Here is a 19,789-nt window from a genome sequence, read left to right on the forward strand (position 1 = left end):
GTGAAAGGAAGGAGGACAGGCGGGCAGGAAGCCCCAGGCCTGTCCAAAGCCCCGCCACTGCAGGAAGGCACTGAAGGCCGGGAGGGCGGCTCAGCTCATCTGTTACTTACAAGCACAAGCTCCCCCCAATCCCGATTAACAGGAATTACGTGGCATATGGCTAATCCTCCTGCCACAGTTATTAATACTTTCCAGACACTGCCGAGGGAACCAGGCAGCCTCCTTAGGCCCAAGGCTTCCCCTAGCCTGGTAGGGCTGGCCACCCACGCCTGCTGCAGGGGTGCTCTGGCCCAGAGGAGGGGAGGGGGGTGGCTGGAAAGCTTTCTCTAAGTCTTTCAGGCAACTCTGAATCCTCTGGAAGCACATGCCACGAGCTCTTCCTTTTTCCAAAATCCATGTGTATGTTGTTTGCTTCAAATAGTCACAGAAAACTTGTGATAGAAGGAGAATATATTATATCATTCCCATTAAAAACTGCCAGGCAGAGTGGCTCACGCCTGTAATCCCAGCACTTTGGGAGGCCAAGGCGGGTGGATCACCTGAGGTCAGGAGTTTGAGACCAGCCTGGCCAACATGGTGAAACCCTGTCTCTACTAAAAATACAAAATTAGCCGGATGAGGTGGCACGTGCCTGTAGTTCCAGCTACTCGGGAGGCTGAAGCAGGAGAATTGCCTGAACCCCAGAGGCGGAGATTGCAGTGAGCCGAGATCACACCATTACACTCCAGCCTGGGCAACAAGGGTGAAACTCCATCTCAAAAAAAAAACTTAGGAAGCTGGGAGTGGTGGCATGTGTTTGTACTCCCAGCTACTTGGGAGGCTGAGATGGGAGGATTGCCTGGGCCCAGGAGTTTGAGACCAGCTTGGACAACACAGTGAGACCTCCTCTTTATAAAAAATTGTTTAATTAGCCAGGCATTGTGGCACACACCTGTAGTCTCAGCTATGAAGAGGCTGAGGTAGGAGAATTGCTTGAGCCCAGGAGGTTGAGGCTGCAGTGAGCCTTCACTGTGCCACTGCACCCCAGCGTAAGTGACAAAGCAAGACCCTATCTCAAAACAAACAACAACAACCAGGAAAGCAAATCCAAGAGAAGGGAAAGGATTTAATCAAGGACTTCTACTCAACAGCAAAGTCTGGCTGTCCTCATTTCCAGCCTAGCGGATGGAAACTGGAAGCTAACTCGCTGCTCCTTGCTTAGGGAGACATAAAAAGATAAAGAGGGGAAGGGGAAGAGAGCGAGGAGGGGAGATGAATTTCTGGTAGCGGCTACTGTGGAGCCAGGTGTCCAGTGAGCACTTAGTGAGTGCTTTGTAATTGATGACTTGCCGGGTTTTGTCTTAGGTGAGGTGCAAAGTCGACCCTGAGATGGTTTGTGAGGAACAAATTCCTCCCATGGGAAGCAACAGAGGAGTGTGGGAGGCAGAGAAGGGAAAGAAGCCAAACAAGAGGGCCATTTCAGACCCATCCCAGCCTCAGCCGACCCTGTGGGGGAGCTCTGGGGACAATTACTCCTCAGTTTGTCCCAACTGGAAGCAAGGGAGCTGTGTTTCCGTAGATATTGCAAGGGAGCTGTGTTTGCATAGATATTGTAAGGGAGCTGTGTTTCCGTAGATATTGCAAGGGGGCAGAAATTGCCAGGCATTTGCAGTTCCCTGAGCATGATGGAGAGGTGGCTCTGGTACCCCCAGGCAGTCCTCTGAAGAGAGCTGTGGGTGCAGGTCTTTAGAATCAAAGGAAACGGGCCGGGCGCAGTGGCTCATGCCTGTAATCTCAGCACTTTGGGAGGCCGAGGTGGGTGGATCACCTGAGGTGAGGAGTTTGTGACCAGCCTGGTCAACATGGTGAAACCCTGTCTCTACTAAAAATACAAAAATTAGCCGGGCGTGGTGGCAGGCGCCTGTAATCCCAGCTACTCAGGAGGCTGAAGCAGGAGAATCGCTTGAACCCGGGAGGCGGAGGTTGCAGTGAGGTGAGATTGCGCTACTGCACTCCAGCCTGGATGACAGTCTCCAAAAAAAAAAAAAAAAGGGAGCAGAAGGCCGGGTGTGGTGGCTCACATCTGTAAGCCCAGCACTTTGAGAGGCGGAGGCAGGTGGATCACAAGGTCAGGAGTTCGAGACCAGCCTGGCCAACATGTTGAAACCCCATCTCTACTAAAAATACAAAAATTAGCTGGGCATTGTGGCGAGTGCCTGTAATCCCAGCTACTCAGGAGGTTGAGGCAGGAGAATGGCGTGAACCCGGGAGGCAGAGCTTGCAGCGAGCCGAGATGGCACCATTGCACTCCAGCCTGGGCGACAGAGGGAGACTCCGTCTCAAAAAAAAAAAAAAAAAAAAAAAAAGGGAACAGAAGAGACAGAGCCCCAGCAGGGTCTGCTACAAACATAAAGCAAGTGCTCTCAGACCCTCTCTACTCTACTGACAGGTCATCAACTTCGATTTGTAAAATGTTTCTCCCCTTTAGGAGTTCACAGTCCTGATTTGTAAAATGTTTCCCTGCTTTAGGAGTTCACAGTCTTTCATTTGTAAAATGTTTCCCCGCTTTAGGAGTTCACAGTCCTTCATTTGTAAAATGTTTCCCCGCTTTAGGAGTTCACAGTCCTTCATTTGTAAAATGTTTCCCCGCTTTAGGAGTTCACAGTCCTTCATTTGTAAAATGTTTCCCCGCTTTAGGAGTTCACAGTCCTTCATTTGTAAAATGTTTCCCCGCTTTAGGAGTTCACAGTCCTGATTTGTAAAATGTTTCCCTGCTTTAGGAGTTCACAGTCTTTCATTTGTAAAATGTTTCCCTGCTTTAGGAGTTCACAGTCCTTCATTTGTAAAATGTTTCCCCGCTTTAGGAGTTCACAGTCCTTCATTTGTAAAATGTTTCCCCGCTTTAGGAGTTCACAGTCCTTCATTTGTAAAATGTTTCCCCGCTTTAGGAGTTCACAGTCCAGCAGCGACACAGTGGCATGCTATACCCCTGTGTTCATATAGAATGTACACAGTGATAGGTGCTAGTTCAGCGACAGAACACAGAACACGTCATTGAATTCTGGCCAGGGTGGGTCAGGGGAGTATAAAGTGGGATGGGACTTGCTCTGTGCCATGCCCTCCCCTGTCAGAAAGCCTTCTACAGCCGGGCGCAGTGGCTCACGCCTGTAATCCCAACACTTTGGGAGGCTGAGGCGGGTGGATCACCTGAGATCGGGAGTTGGAGACCATCTTGGTCAACATGGTGAAACTCCGTCTCTACTAACATACAAAAAATTAGCTGGGCGTGGTGGCACATGCCTGTAGTCCCAGCTACTCGGGAGGCTGAAGCAGGAGAATCGCTTGAACCCAGGAGGCGGAGGTTGCAGTGAACTGAGATCGCACCATTGCACTCCAGCCTGGCAACAGAGCAAGACTCTGTCTCAAAAAAAAAAAAAAAAGAAGAAGAAAAAAGAAAAAAGAAAGGCTTCCATTACGCTCCATCACCCCTGTAAAACATTCAAAATAACTTAGCCTAAATATCAAGGCCCCATGCTAGAAACCCATCCACCTACTATACGATCTGGAAGTCATATATTTCATTTCTATCCTTTTAAGGATTACCCTTAAGCGTTTAAAATATACCCTTAATTTAAAATATACACTTTAATTTTGAAAGTTTAAATCTAATTAACCTTTACTGACCTTTCAATACTCTGAATTTCTTCTAACCCTAGTTGTTCATGTTATCATTGTCTAGTATTTTAGTTTTTTTAACCCTCACAGATAGGTTATTACTATTATCGTCTTGTAGAGTCGATATTGACTTACATATGTTCACCTGCTTCCTACATTTTTTGCTGATCGTTGCTCTCTTATCCCATTGCTTCCTCTGGGTACAGATTTGCTTTTTTTAAACTTAAGCTTTTCTTTTAAATCATTCATTAGTATTTCTTTCAACAAGTAAAGAGGTGATAAACTCTCTAAAATTTTTTTCCCTTTACTCTTGAATCATCACTTAGCTGATACAGAAACCTGGACTGACTTCTTTTTCACCTCAGCACTTTGAAGCAATTATTTCATTTTGTTCCAGCTTCTATTGTTGTTTCCCAGCGAATAGCCATCTTTTGACCGTCACTAACCTTGAGATTTTTCTTAGTCTTTGAGTTCTGTCTTTCACTGTGTTATGTCTAGGAAAGACCCATGTGGCTAGGTGTGACAAAACAAAATGAGATATCTCTTTATCCTGGGGTATCCTATTTAGGATAGCTTCTTCAAACTAAGAACTCGTGTCTTGGCCAGGCATGGTGGCTCAAGCCTGTAATCCCAGCACTTTGGGAGGCTGAGGCGGGCGGATCACGAGGTCAGGAGATCGAGACCATCCTGGCTAACACGGTGAAACCCCATCTCTACTAAAAAAAATACAAAAAAATTAGCCGGGCGTGGTGGCGGGCACCTGTAGTCCCAGCTACTTGGGAGGCTGAGGCAGGAGAATGGCTTGAACCCGGGAGGTGGAGCTTGCTGTGAGCCGAGACTGCACCACTGCACTCCAGCCTGGGTGACAGAGCAAGACTCCATCTCAAAAACAAAAAACAAACAAACAAAAAAACCCAAAAGAACTCATGTCTTTCACCAATTCTGGCAAATTCTGAGTCATTCCCTCTTCAATTACTGCCTTTAGACCCACGTTTTTATTTTATTCCACTACAACGTGTTTCTATAGTGCACATCTCTTAAATTTGTTTTTTTTTTAAGATGGAGTCTCGCTCTGTTACCCAGGCTGGGGTGCAGTGGCCTGATCTCAGCTCACTGCAACCTCCGCCTCCCGAGTTCAAGCAATTCTCCTGCCTTAGCCTCCCAAGTAGCTGGGATTACAGGTGCCCTCCACCACGCCCAGCCAATTTTTGTATTTTTAGTAGAGATGAGGATTTCACTACGTTGGTCGGGGGGCCTCGAACTCCTGACCTCAGATGATCCACCTGCCTCGGCCACCCAAAGTGCAGGGATAACAGGTTTGAACCACTGCACCCAGCCAACATTTTTTTTTCTGTTTCCATATGTTTGCCATCGTGTGGCTCATCCCGGATAGTTTTCTAAGATCCATCTTCTACTTCACAGGTTTTCTTTCAGGCTACTGTTTAATCTTCTGTGGAGAGGTTTTGGGTTTTGGTTTGGGTTTTCCTATGTTTCTCTGTTTCTCATCTTCCTGTTCTTTCCAGGTGTCCTTTTTATATCTCTGTGTTTGCTAGTCCTTGTATCTCTCTGTACTTTGCAAACCCACTTATCTTATTATCTCTTTTGGATCCTTCTGTTATCTCAGGGTTTGGGAGGTGCAATGCCTGTCGTGTAGGTCTGCTGGCTCCCACCTGCCACATAGATACGCTGGCTCCCGCCTGCCACGTAGATACGCTGGCTCCCGCCTGCCACGTAGGTACACTGGCTCCCGCCTGTGGTGCGCAATTTTCCCTGTGGTTTGTCACGTGTTAGCTCCTCTTCATCAGAGATTGTTCCATTCTGGGGGGGGTCATTGATGTTCTGGGACATGCTAGGAACAGTTGTACCTTTTGCTTCAACTGGTTGGTCTAGAGGTTTCCCCAGTGTGACCACAGGTTTTACGTTAATTTCTGGGCTTGGAGGCTTCCACACCATGGGAGACGGTGTAAGTTCACACCCAGCACTGGCATGTGACGCAGGCCTGGAGACTCTGTCGCCCAGGCTGGAGTGCAGTGGCATGATCTTGGCTCACTGGAACCTCTGCCTATTGGGTTCAAGCGATTCTCCTGCCTCAGCCTTCCCAGTAACTGGGATTACAGGCACCCGCCACCATGCCCAGATAATTTCTCTATTTTTAGTAGAGACAGGGTTTTGCCATCTTGGCCAGGATGGTCTCGAACTCCTGACCTCAAGTGATCCTCCCACCTCAGCCTCCCAAAGTGCTGGGATTACAGGTATGAGCTACCACATCTGGCTGAGACTTGAGTTTCCCACAGGAAATGGTTTTACTTCTCACCCAGAACCTAGGGCAGAAACTGATGGGTGGAGTTTTTTCCTGGCCACCTTCCCCTGAGGGAGCAGGATGTCAGTTCCAAAGTCCTGCTTCGAATGGGCCCACCCAGTGGGTCAGAGCTGCACCCCTAGCTCTTTCTAGGACCTCCTCCTCCTCCTCGTACTATGGTGGCTTTGAATTCCTTCCTGTGTCGGTAACTTGGAGATTTATTTCTCTGTTTCAAGCTCCATGTGCATTTTAATTGTTCTGCCCTCTTATTCAGAATTTCTCTGTACAATGTGGTAGTATGGCAGACTCCATCATTCCGAGGTTTCCTGGATCCCCAAGAAAAAGTATTGATTTTTCTTCCCATCTCTTCCTCGGGAACATGGGTTCTTTGAGGGGAAAAACAAAACAAAACAAAAACAAAAAACGAAACAAAACAAAACTGTGTCCAAGCTGTCTCTGGTGCTGAGTTCCTAGCTCAGTCCCAGGCACAAACACAACATAATGTTTGCTAGATGAGCAGTTAAATAGTGTTAGGTGATTATCAAGAGTTACTCCAAGTGTTTCCCCATCTTTAGGAAGAAAATTTTCTCAATTATTCTAAGCACGAAGATATTCTTTTATTCCCAAAATGCTTTATAAGTGGTTCTACAGTGCACGCCCTTATGACACCTGTGTGAGTGTTTTTCTTAGCATTCTAACGTGTTTCTTGAACAACACTGTGTGGTACACCCCCCGGGGTGCCTGAGATGAGGCCCTTCCTGAACTGGTGGTCCGATTGGAAAATATGATGTAGAAACCATAACTCTGACATGATGTGTGTCGTGGTAAGCCACGAGTATCTTGGCCGGTGGTGAGGGGTAAAAGAATTTACCAAGGCCGGACATGGTGGCTCATGCTTGTAATCCCAGCACTTTGGGAGGCCGAGGCGGGTGGATCACCTGAGGTCAGGAGTTCAAGACCAGCCTAGTCAACATGGTGAAGCCTCCTCTTTAACAACAACAAAAAAAGACAAACAACAACAAAAATAATTTACCAAGAGAGTTGTAGATAAAGAAGGACAGATTTATTAGAGAAAGTAGGAAAGTATGGCTGGGTTCGGTGGCTCACGCCTGTAATCTCAGCACTTTGGAAGGCTGAGGTGGGTGGATCACCTGAGGTTGGGAGTTCAAGACCAGCCTGGCCAGTTTGTCAAAACCCTGTCTCTACTAAAAATACAAAAATAGCTGGGTGTGGTGGCGCATGCCTGTAATCCCAGCTACTCAGGAGGCTGAGGCAGGAGAATTGCTTGAACCAGGGAGGTGGAGGTTGCAGTGAGCCGAGATCGCGCCATTGCACTCTAGCCTGGGCAGCAAGAGCAAAACCCAATCTCAAAAAAAAAAAAAAAGAAAGAAGAAAGTACATTGTATGTTGCCAGGGAGCAGTGGGCAAAACCAGCAGGAGAGAAGCTGACTGCGAAGTGACAAAGGCTGGCTGGGGATTTTTATAGGGTGGTTGTTGGGTGAATTGATAACACCAAGGTAGCAGTGAGCTAACCTGCATTCTTCTATCAGCTGAGATGTTTGACAAATTGAGGCATTTGATGACAAGCAGGAAGCCTGTGAGTTCTGCACCGTATTTGCTCAGGAGGGCTGCATGTCCTGGGCCATAAAGAAAGGCAGGCCTATAACTTATCTCCTTCCTCTTTTTGTCTATATGTTCCGGACCATAAGGGAAGGCAGATCTATAGCTTATCTGCTTCCTCTATCTTTTTGCTTTCTCCTGGTCGTGCCAGCCTGACTCCTTTTCCCTAATTAGGACTCCACAACGTGATAGGGAGCATTGTGTTTATCATAGATTCATTCAAGAGGACCATGTTTGTTTGGAAGAAAATGTTATAGGCCTATTTGGGAGAGGAGCTAAGGCTTCAGGAAGCTTGGGAATGAAAGGAGATGCTCTGAGGCCAGAGTGGCATTTCGCGGGTTGAGCCTGAGGGATAAGGAGAAAGGAAGAGCGTGGAACCCTTGGGAAGAGGGAGGTCATGTGCTTCCTCACGTCGCCAGCGTGGTATGACTTTCCCAAACTGGCATGCTGCATGGTGAAGAATAAAAAAGCACCCTGACATAATTATACTGAGATACTGAGAAATCCGTAATCATAATGTGATATTTAACAAATCTTTTCCAGGAATTGATAGCTGAAGCCAAAAAAAAAAAAAAAAAAGTAAAGTAAGCAAAGGTAGTAAAGTTTTAAGTAGCATAATAAAGAAATTGAACTGAATAGGTACATATTTAGAACTCTAAGCCCAAACATTTGAGAATACACACGGCACATTTGAAAGAATTAACCATTACTAAGCCGTAATGTCAGGCTCAACAAATACAAAAGTATTGATTTTATATGGACCTTGTTTTCTGACCAAGGCAGTCATTGATGGCAACACAAGCCCAGCCTCCATATATTGAGAAGCTTATAAAGTAGGCTTCTAAATGATAAGTGGTCAAGTAGAGATGACAAAAGAAATTATAAAATACTTGGGACTTAGTGACAGTGACGACAGTGTATATTACAAATTGTGGGATATAGCTACTGCAGCACTTAGAAAGGATTATAGCCTCAAACATACATATTAGCAAAGGAGGAGATTGAACACAGCATTAGACTCTAGAAGTCTGAACTAGAACCACAGTAAAAATATGGAATTACAATCCAATGCAATGGAGTGTGAGAGAGACGCACCCACAGTGTTACAGAAGCACACAGGAGGGCCACCTAAACCATCCTGGAGGGGACTCTGGGGCCAGGAAGTTCTGCCATGAGGATATGATACTGGAAGGGGTTCCAAGAGGACATGGTGATGTTAGGAAACTGACTAGTGTGAAAGGAAAATAAATCTTGGGACCCCAAAATCACTAAGCTGAAAAGTCAAGCTGGGAACTGTGTCAGGCAAGCCTGCCTCCCGTTTTATTCCTAAATAAATAGCTATGAAGGTATTAAAGATACATACCTCCCTCACAATCTGCCTACAAGGAAATTCCTTGTGGGCCTCAAGGTCTTTACTCTAAAAATAGTTCTATTGAGTTTCACCTTGGCCATGTAAATTGATAGCTTATCTTCACAGGTACAGGATAGAAAGTCATCGCTCTGCTCACCTGAGACAAATGCATATCTGTTTGCTTCTTCTGCTTTATTGTTTATGTAAAAATGCAGATTCACTGAGCTGGACTAAGGCACACATGACTGTTCCTCTACCCCTCTCTCACATGTAAGTTGTGATTTCAGTGAAAAGCTGATCAAAGACCCAAAATAATGCAGCCTTTTGTCTCTTATCTATCCATGACCTGGAATCCCCCAGTTGTCCTGCCTTTCTAGACCAAACCAATGGACATCTTACATGTATTGATTGATGTCTCCTGTCTCCCTAAAATGTCTAAAACCAGGCTGTGCCCGACCACCTTGGGCACCTGTTCTCAGCTCTCCTACCGGCTGCATCATGGGCCAATGGTAACTTATATTTGGCTCAGGATAAATCTCTTCAAATGTTTTACAGAGTTTGACTCTTTTCAGCGACACCAGGCTGATGGGGAGGGTAATACAGGCAGCAAGGACTGCGTAGGCAACTGCAATGGCTCGCAAGAACCTGGCAAGTTTTAAGAACCCCAGTTAACTCAGCGTAGCTAGATTCAAGGCAGTAGATGAGGGGGTGGTATGAGATGCTGAAGCTGTGATGCTCATGAACATAGGGTGTGTTTTTTCATCCATGACTTCTTTAGTCATACTAAGGCAGGGGTCCCCAGTCCCCAGGCCATGGACTGGTAGCTGTTACCAACTGGGCCACACAGCAGGAGGTGTGGGGTGGGAAGGAGAGCGTTACTGCCTGAGCTCTGCCTCCTGCCAGATCTGCATTATTCTCACAGGAGCACAAACCCTTTTGCGAACTGCGCATGAGAGGGATCTGAGTTACATGCTCCTTATGAGAATCTAACTAAAAAGCCTGATGATCTGAGGTGAAACAGTTTCATCCGGAAACACTGCCCCACCCAACCCTTCCGTGGAAAACTTGTCTTCCACAAAACTGGTCTCTGGTGCCAAAAACATTGGGGACTGCTGTACTAAGGGGTGTTAACTATATTTTGAAAGTACTAAGAATTTTAAGCAGGACAACGTGAGCAGACGTTAGCTCTGCAGGGCACAGGAGTCTTATATTCATTCATTCCAAAGATATTTATTGAGCATCTCTTATTGTTCTAGGTCCTAGTCACAATTTTGAAAAGAAACGTCTAGATACAGGAAGACATACCTACAGATCATTTTAACAATCCAGATGAAAAATGAGGGAGCTGATATTGGGCCAGTGCTGGTGGGGGTGGCCACTGCTTCCCTGTGGGGTGTGCGCAAGGAGAATCTTGTACCTCCAAGCCCAGCAGAGTTTCCTGTTTCCTTCCTGTGTTCTGTCTTGGGCAGCAGCTGGTGGTAGGCCTGGGGCACAGGGACAGTGCAAACCTAGGGAACAATGCCCGGCTGGAAAACAACATATTGCCTGGAAGATAAAGGGACTAAGGTATGACCTCTGAGTGTAAGGGTTGCAGAAGCATAGGTGCCCTTTGAGGATGCGGCATTCAAGTTCTCTGTCCTTCATGAGCTGTGTGGCCATCCCCACTGGAGTAGGTCTCCACTGAGTGTCTTGAGTGCTTTCAGGATTCTGAGAATCACCCAAGAGGACCAAATACATCCACTCATCCTGATTCTAAATTTCATGGGAATATAATTTCATGGCTTTAAAGATAGAGTATAGAGTCTTTTCTTTTTTTTTTTTTTTTTTTTTTGAGACGGAGTCTCGCTCTGTCACCCAAGCTGGAGTGCAGTGGTGCGATCTCGGCTCACTGCAAGCTCCGCCTCCCGGGTTCACGCCATTCTCCTGCCTCAGCCTCCCGAGTAGCTGGGACTACAGGCATCCGCCACCACACCTGGCTAATTTTTTGTATTTTCAGTAGAGACGGGGTTTCACTGTGTTAGCCAGGATGGTCTGGATCTCCTGACCTCGTGATCCGCCTGCCTCGGCCTCCCAAAGTGCTGGGATTACAGGCGTGAGCCACCACGCCCGGCCTTAACTATAGAGTCTTATCCAGAGCTCTTATCTGCTTGCTCAAGGGGCATGGTCTTGAATAATTTCTGGGGAAAAGGTTTCCTGTGGAATAACCCTCTTCATGTTAGAAACCTGGGAAATCGAATTATGTCCCCCCATTTCCAGTCCTGGAACAGGGTATCCAGAACCTCTGCAGTGGCCACCACCAAAAAGTATCCTTCCTATCCTGGAAAGCTCTGAGTCACATAAATTACTCTGTCAAATGCCTGGCCCAGAGCTCTTTGGAAGAGCTTTCCCCATTCCAAAGCCCTGAAACCGAGGGTTGACCCTGGCCGGGACTGTGTGTAAAGTGCAAGATCTCAGTAGCAGAGGAGGGAAAAGAGCAGAGGCCCAGGTCTCTCACTGGTGCCACCAGGAAGTAAACACTCCATGGTGTAATTTGTGTGAAGAGAAAATTATCTCTAATTGGAGGGCTGGAATAAAAATAACTCCCATCTATAAACAAAGTAGTTGGAGCATCCTGGAGGCACAGAACTGGAGCACCAGAGTGCTGCAGGTACCCTGTGGGCCACCCCACCCAGATTGTCTTAGCCCCAACCCACAAGCAGCGGGCGCTCCGGGACCTCACCTGAAGCCAATGAAGGCGGCATACCTGTCCCTGGGGCTCATCAGTGTCCTCAGCCCCAAGGCACAGTCCAGAAAACAGCTTCTCACCTTCTCCCCAGGCCAGGGCAAATATTCAACAAGTCAGGTGAAGAGGGTAAAAAAATGCTGGTCTGTTTTATGTCATCACGGGGATCCCTCCTGGAAGGTGACTGGGGACTGCTGTTTACTGGCTATCTCAGACACCTTTTCTCAGACACTTTTTCTTTGGTGTCTGCAGGGGCACCTGCTTCTCCACATCCTCAAAGAAAGAATTGAGGCAGACACCCTGACACAGGCAGCATGGGTGATATTCTTCATGGGGCCTGAAGTGAGAAATTCCCAGGAACATCAGCCCTGGGGAAGCAATTGTGTGTCAAGGGCTTTCCTTGTGTTATTGTCCACTGTTGGTCGTCCTGTTGTGTTTTAAGGTGCACCAGTAAAGAGCCCTTGGCTGATAGAGACACCACCAGTATACTTTAACTCCTGCCCTAGCATAAGGGTGTGACTCTCTTTAACTCCTGGCATGTACTACATTTCTATTTAAAGACACACACACACAAACAAACATATATACACAAGCACACGGACACCTAGCCTTCTTTTGGTGAAATGTGAAAGGTTTATTAAATAGCTGCTTATGAAATCCTCTCTCTAGGAAGCCACTTGATCAAAATCTGCCATTGGTATATAAACTTTTTCAGCAAAGGAGAGAAATGTGCAAATAGATCGAACTGCAGAAGAACTTTTCTTCTTTTGCAGACCACAAGCAGCATATGTTATTGGAGGAGATGGAAGTTTTGTCTGCTACTGTTTCCTTAGAGGGAGGTGGGAGAAGGTTCTCCTATTTAAATAAAATTAAAGAAATACTTGGAAAGAGCAGGCGATAGAGTTGAGATAAAATGTGGGATAACATAGTTGAAAATATTGTGAGGAAGATGGGACTTAAAGAGAGGGGAGATGGAGAAACAGAAACATACCCAGGTGTTTGAAAAGCCCTGAAAAAGAATGCTTTAAAGAAGGACTCTGATTTCAGAGACTTCCATTAGTCAAAGAATCCCACTTATCTCATGCGATGCGGGTTGACTTCAGATGATTGTTCGGGGCTAGAATAGCATAGTAAAGGAACAGAAGTCATGGATCACATTCCTTTTCTTCTTTTTTTGAGACGTGAGGCATCGGTCAATACATGTAAGGTGTACATTGGTTCTGTCTAGAAAGGCGGGACAACTGTAAGTGGGTGGGGTTGGGATTTCATGTCATTGGCAGATTCAAAGGTTATTCTGATAGAAAGGAAGGTCTGGTCTGGCTCTGGGGCAGTGGCTCGCTTCTGTAATCCCAGCACACTGGGAAGTTGAGGTGGGCAAATTACTTGAGTCCAGAAGTTCAAGATCGGCTTGGGCAACATGGGGAGATCCCATCTCTACAAAAAAAAAGTAGAAAAATTAGCCAGCTATGGTGGCACACACCTGTGGTCCCAGCTGCTCAGGAGGCTGAGGTGGGAGGATTGCTTGAGCCTGGAGGTCGAGGCTCAAGCATGAGCCACGATTGTGTGCCACTGCACTCCAGCCTGAGTGACAGGGTAAGACTCTGTCAAAAAAACAAACAACAACAACAACAAAACAAAAAACAAAACAAAAAAAAACAAGCAAGCAAGAAAGGAACGTGTGTGTTAGAATAACGGTTGTGGAGACCAAGTTTTTATCATGCAGATGAAGCCTCCAGGTAACAGGCTTCAGAGAGAGTCTGTTGTATCAGTCTTTTTTTTTTAGATGGAGTCTCATTGTGTTGCCCAGGTGGAGTGCAGTGGCACAATCTCAGCTCACTGCAACCTCCGCCGTTTGGGTTCCAGCGATTATCCTGCCTCAGTCTCCCAAGTAGCTGGAACTACAGGCATGCACCACCATGCCTGGTTAATTTTTTGTATTTTTAGTAGAGACAGGGTTTCACCATGTTGGCCAGGCTGGTCTCGAAATCCTGACCTGAGGTGATTTGCCTACCTTGGCCTCCTAAAGGGCCTGGATTACAGGTGTGAACCACTGTACCTGGCCCTATCAGTCTTAAGATCTGTTTTAATGTTGATGCTGGTCAGTTGGCTTGAATTCCAAAAGGGAGGAGGGTATAATAAGGCTTATCCAACTCCCTCATCATGGCCTAAACTAGTTTTTCAGGTTAACTTTGAAGTGCCTTTGGCTGAGAGGAGGGGTCAATTCAGATTGTTGAGGGGCTTAGCTTTTTTTTTTTTTTTGAGACAGAGTCTCACTCTGTCACCCAGGCTGAAGTGCAGTGGCACGATCTTGGCTCACTGCAACTTCCACCTCCCGGGTTCAATTGATTCTCCTGCCTCAGCCTCCCAAGTAGCTGGGATTACAGGCGCCTGCCACCATGCCCAGCTAAGTTTTGTATTTTTAGTAGAGACAGGGTTTCACCATGTTGGTCAGGCTGGTCTCAAACTCCTGACCTCATGATCTTCCCTCCTTGGTCTGCCAAAGTGCTGAGATTATAGGTGTGAGCCACCGCGCCTGGCCAGGGCTTAGCATTTTATTGTTGGTTTACATTCAGTTCCCTGAGCTCTTTTAAGCATCTCTCCTTAGTAAGCCACACCTTAGAAATAAGCATATTCAGATGGATAATGCTGTAATGGAGGCAGAGCCTACTCAGCCCTGCTCACGGAATGCTTCCAGGACTTTGCTGCTGGCCTTATTGAGCTCTGATTCCCTTCTGCACAGAGTCAGAGCTCTCCAGGAAACAATGAAACCCTAAGGAAGAGCAGACCACTTCACAGCCACGTGTGTCCTACCCCACTCTGCTGCATCCCTAGTTAGACTTCCATTCCAGGAACTGTCTCAGCTGTTGGTAATGACATGCCGACTCCATCTGCGGAGGAAAATCAGTGCCTTACAATGAAGCACCTGCCATCCACTCTCCTGGGAACCTCTGCCCCTTATGGAATATTCATGCAGCCTTTCTTTGTAATCTCGGTCTGAGTTTCAAAAGATTCCCTAGCAGAGAAGACCATTTAACAGACAGACCATTTTACAACGCAAACACTGAAAATTCCGCAGGAGAAAAGAGGTACTGTTTTTTTAAAACTGTGCTCTGTCCACAGTCAGACACCATCTCACATTTCCAAGTAACCCAAACAGTTCCTTCAGTTAGGTAAATATGCCTGGCCATGTGACCAGGCGCTAAAGGGAATAATAGGGAAAAGAGAGGGCAGAAAAAAATGTCAGTGGGCCTAAGACCAATTTTCTTCTTTTTAATTTCTCGATTTTGTGTTTGATAAAGGGAAAGAGGCCACCATTATAAAACAACTTTTACACACTTTTACTTGTGATTTAGTGCATGGTGACCTGGAACATAAAGAAGATTTATGAAAGGAAAGACAAACAGAATCATAGTAGGTAATTGAGTTATTTTTTAATTTTTATTCTGTCTTTATAAGATTTTTGAGAAGGTAATCAATTAACATAAAGATCCGAGCAGTTATAAAGATTTACAAAGAAGATTATACGGTGATGGAAACTGAAGCATATTCTTGGCAACAATCTCAATCTATTTCTCGTTTCCTGGCATTTACATATATAAATTTGGTATACATAATATATAAATATACTTCTATTTTGCATGAAAACTAAAAATACTAAAAAAGTAGCATGAGTATATGAAAAAGTTAAACATTAAAAATATTAGTTGGAAACTGGCTTATTTTACTAACAATTATATTCAGAATTCTGTTGCTAGCCTGCTGTTTCTGGGAACATTGGATATGTACTTTCTATACTTGCTAAAATACAAGCTTTTCAAGTATTTTCCATAGTCTTAAGTGAGACTTTAAATACTCCTGCTTTTTTAGATCTAATTTCTGCTTTAATTTATCCTTCTCTTCATTTTTCCTGTTTGTCCTCATCTTACCTGTTCTTCCCTGGTTTTGCCATCTCCCAGTATTCAGAAATCAGAGCAATTAATTAGTCTGCTATTCTGCAGAATAAACTATTGGGTATGCCATCATGCTTTTGATCTACCACATAAACAAATTATTGTAGCAAGACATCACTTTTATATACTGTATAATGTATGTATTGCTTATGTTTTAAGCAGATTTCAGCTCTCTTCCTTCCACCAATTTGGAATTGGGGGCCCAAAAGATGTGAAGGCAATAATGCTTCCAAGATAACTGGGCTGCATCCTTATTTGTAAAATAAGAAATCCTTTATTTCCCAAATTTTAAAGGAGTGTTCCTTCTCCGACCTGTTGTGATGGATGTATTCTATAGCTATAGAAATATACCCTGCTTCACTCTTGTACATACTTCTTTACTCTCCTCCCGCCAAGTTCATTGAAAGAGAACCCATGTGCCGGTCCAGAGCATCGCTGCATCCGTAAGCAGCTAGACTTCAGCTTCCTCTGTCACCATGGTGCCGGCTCGGCTGGGCCCGGCGGTCGCCATGGTAACTGGGGCGGGTCGCAGGGGCCTGGCCGGCTGGGCGCATGCGCGCGGGGACTACAAGCTGCGCCGCGCGGCCGCGGGCCCCTCAGCTCCCCTCGACATGGCGCTGAGGCGGCCACCGCGACTCCGGCTCTGCGCTCGGCTGCCTGACTTCTTCCTGCTGCTGCTTTTCAGGGGTGAGTTTGCGCGTTTCCGCTGTTGGGGGACTAGGGTCTGGGGACGACGGAAGCAGAGCGGGCCGAAGCTGCTGGAGCCGGTCCGGGCGAGAATAGCGGTCCTGGCTCCGAGGGCTCCCGGGGTCCCGGGCCGGAGGGGCGGCGCGCGCCCGCGTCCCCGCAGCCAGGGCTGGGACCCGGGCCTGGCTGGGGTGGGGGGTGTGGCCCTGGGACGCCCGGCAGTTGGACCTGGGCGGGGAGCTAATTTGGGGTGGGGGGCCCGTCCCAGGCAGTGAGTCGGTCCCGGACAGCCGTCGGACCCCGGGGGCGGGCTCTTCCCGGGCGGCGTCCTGTGCTGGGCGGTGGGCTCATCCCCCGGGTGGGCCTCTCCCGGGCGGGGTCCTGTGCTGGGCGGTGGGCTCATCCCCCGGGTGGGCCTCTCCCAGGCGGGGTCCTGTGCTGGGCGGTGGGCTCATCCCCGGGGTGGGCCTCTCCCGGGCGGGGTCCTGTGCTGGGCGGTGGGCTCATCCCCGGGGTGGGCCTCTCCCAGGCGGGGTCCTGTGCTGGGCGGTGGGCTCATCCCCCGGGTGGGCCTCTCCCGGGCGGGGTCCTGTGCTGGGCGGTGGGCTCATCCCCCGGGTGGGCCTCTCCCAGGCGGGGTCCTGTGCTGGGCGGTGGGCTCATCCCCGGGGTGGGCCTCTCCCCGGCGGGGTCCTGTGCTGGGCGGTGGGCTCATCCCCCGGGTGGGCCTCTCCCGGGCGGGGTCCTGTGCTGGGCGGTGGGCTCATCCCCGGGGTGGGCCTCTCCCCGGCGGGGTCCTGTGCTGGGCGGTGGGCTCTTCCCCGGGGTGGGCCTCTCCCAGGCGGGGTCCTGTGCTGGGCGGTGGGCTCATCCCCCGGGTGGGCCTCTCCCAGGCGGCGTCCTGTGCTGGGCGGTGGGCTCATCCCCGGGGTGGGCCTCTCCCCGGCGGGGTCCTGTGCTGGGCGGTGGGCTCATCCCCGGGGTGGGCCTCTCCCAGGCGGGGTCCTGTGCTGGGCGGTGGGCTCATCCCCCAGGTGGGCCTCTCCCGGGCGGTGGGCACGGCCCTCTGGAGGGAGCGCGGCAGCTGCGGCGTGGGCGCTGGAACTTGCTGGAAGACCCTGCGCAGCAGTGCTGTGCTCTCCAGAAGGGACGGTGAGCGGGGGACGTAGCTGAGGACCGGCGAGGCAGAGCTCCGAGGCCTGGCGGGCTGCGTGGTCACAGCCCTCTGGGGATCTGCAGTTCATTTGACTCGACACAAACAAAGGAACTGCTTTTCTTTTGCAGAAATAAAATGGATATCAATCCAGTACCTTTTTTGTCTCTGGCCTGGCCGAGGAGACCACGCAGACCCTTATCCGGAAATAGCATTCGGGGCATTTGATCAAGACACACTAATAAACTTGAGAGTTTTGTCCATTTTCTTTCTCTCTGTTTGGAATTCTCATTAGATCCATATTTTCCTGGACAGTTGTACAGAGGACTAAAATAGCTTTCGTTTAGTGAGCTCGTACTATCTACTAGGCACTTTGGCGCCATTATCTCGTTTACTCCTTTCAGCAACTCTGTGAGGTAGGTTTCATTAATCCATTTTCAGAGTCAAGTCTAGTCTGCTTTCCAAGGCTGCATTCTGAGTAAGTAGTGAAGCCTCAACTTCATATTTACCTAAAGCAGGACACCACACTCTTCCTCTGGCAGCCATCCGCAGGTAACCAGACCAGGACCTTTTTCGGTTCTTAGATCATTTTATTGTTTAATTGAGTTGCCACTGTCATCCCATGATGTTTTCCAGAATATACAAATTAAAACACGGAGGGACTGTTTAGGAGTGAAGGTGGACAGATTTTGGAAAACAAAGCATTCCTGTGTTTGGTGCTTTATGCTAATGGGATGCTCGCGATGGGCTCTGTGACAAAAGATGAGTTTTAGCGTATAGATGATATACGCCAAGGCAAAATCTATATACTTTGCCTGAAAGTGATTCCCAAAACCAAATGCAGTTGGGAGATAAGTGATCAAAGGCTAGCCAGGGGACAAGGGTGTCAGGAATGTCCAGCGCCCGCTGTGTTGGTCACACTGACACTGTCCTATTCACAGCCTGGAACAACTCTCTATTGTTGAAAAGATCTGTTCACGTGAAAGTTTGCAGTTTTTGTTGCAGAAGCATTTGGCAGTTTAGCTCAGGAATGAATTTCAGCTTGGTAGTTTGTTAGTAAAACTAGAAAATGCGAAGAGCTTCACATACCCTTAACCTCTGATTTCCTTCCCCTAAGGGACTAGTTTTGTGGCTTTTTTGCTGGTAGGGGCTGGGATTTACATGCGGAGTGTAGGAGGAAGAATCAAATTTTGCAAACTAGTACTAATGACAAATAATCGAGGTGATAGGATGTATTAATCCATTTTGAAGGTGTGTAGCTATCTTTTTTTTTAGTAGGGGGCTCTTTTTCCGTTATTTGGTTTATGCTTTAAGCATACTCTAAAACTGTTCTTCCAGAAGTCATGACAACTGTGTCTTTTTTATTTTTTATGATTATTCTCAATTGCTATTTATTTTCATCTTAAAAATTTTGCTTCTTGATATAATAGCAAACATTTCTTTTGTGGTTACCCTTTGCCAGGCTCTGTTACAAGAATTTAATATGTACTAATTTATTTAATCTTGATAACTCTAAGAAGTTGTTACTATTATTGTGCCCTTTTGTGGATGAAGAAATAGAAGTATGGAGAGATTCAGACCCTTGTCAGGAGTGATATCCTGTGCGTTTTAAATGGGAAATCCTTCGTTATTTGTGTTAATCCAATTTTTAGTTATTTGTATTATTGCATTTAACAGTGGAGTTCTTTTAATGGATCAGTTTAAACAAATTATCAAGTTTTCAACACTATGTGGTTTGTATATAAAATATTCTTTTGTTGACTCATGACAGGTGCAGCTCAGCTTTACAAATGTTATGCCACATGTCTTTTTTGAATGATTGTGTACTCATTAGTGTTAAGTTTCCAAATCTTTGATATTCTAGAGAGAAGTGCCTTATTTAGAATTAAAACAGTAACAGTTTTCATTCTTCAGATAAGACAATTTGTGTGCTGAAGCATATCAAAATCTGAAGATCAAAATTTCTGGGAAATTTTTGAAAAAATGTTTAATTCTTTTATTTGCATTTGTTTGGACCCCAGTAACATTTTTTAGAATGGCATATTCTTTTATGTTCTAATTCTTAATTATCTGGCAGATATAATCGTTGTCAGACTTGTGTGTATATTTTAAAAAAAACAAAGAACACCTGTCTTGAAAGCATGCAGTACTTTATATCAGCTGCTCATTCCCACATGACTTGTTGATGGGCATTTGTTCTTCAGTGCTTCAGGCTAAGGAGACTGAATGGATAAGTACTAGAGATACTTTATCATAAGTAATTGCAGTATTACATTCAGGCAGAATTATCCACACAACCCCTAAGCTCCATGGAACTTGTTCTTAAACTCCATGGGGTGGGTTTAAATCAGTT

At 46.9% G+C, this 19,789-nt stretch overlaps 1 protein-coding gene across 1 annotated transcript in view; it reads left to right on the forward strand.

The window, feature by feature from the left end:
* Nucleotides 1-16,004: 16,004 nt before the first annotated feature.
* JAM3 (junctional adhesion molecule 3) overlaps nucleotides 16,005-19,789 on the forward strand; it is an 80,972-nt gene continuing 77,187 nt past the window's right edge. The window contains exon 1 of the mRNA XM_024255165.3: nucleotides 16,005-16,283. Within this exon, the coding sequence (XP_024110933.3) occupies nucleotides 16,073-16,283 (211 nt within the window). The 5' untranslated portion in view covers nucleotides 16,005-16,072. The remainder of the gene's footprint in view (nucleotides 16,284-19,789) is intronic.

Source organism: Pongo abelii, chromosome 9, assembly GCF_028885655.2.
Source record: "Pongo abelii isolate AG06213 chromosome 9, NHGRI_mPonAbe1-v2.0_pri, whole genome shotgun sequence".
Classification (NCBI taxonomy): Eukaryota; Metazoa; Chordata; class Mammalia; order Primates; family Hominidae; genus Pongo; species Pongo abelii.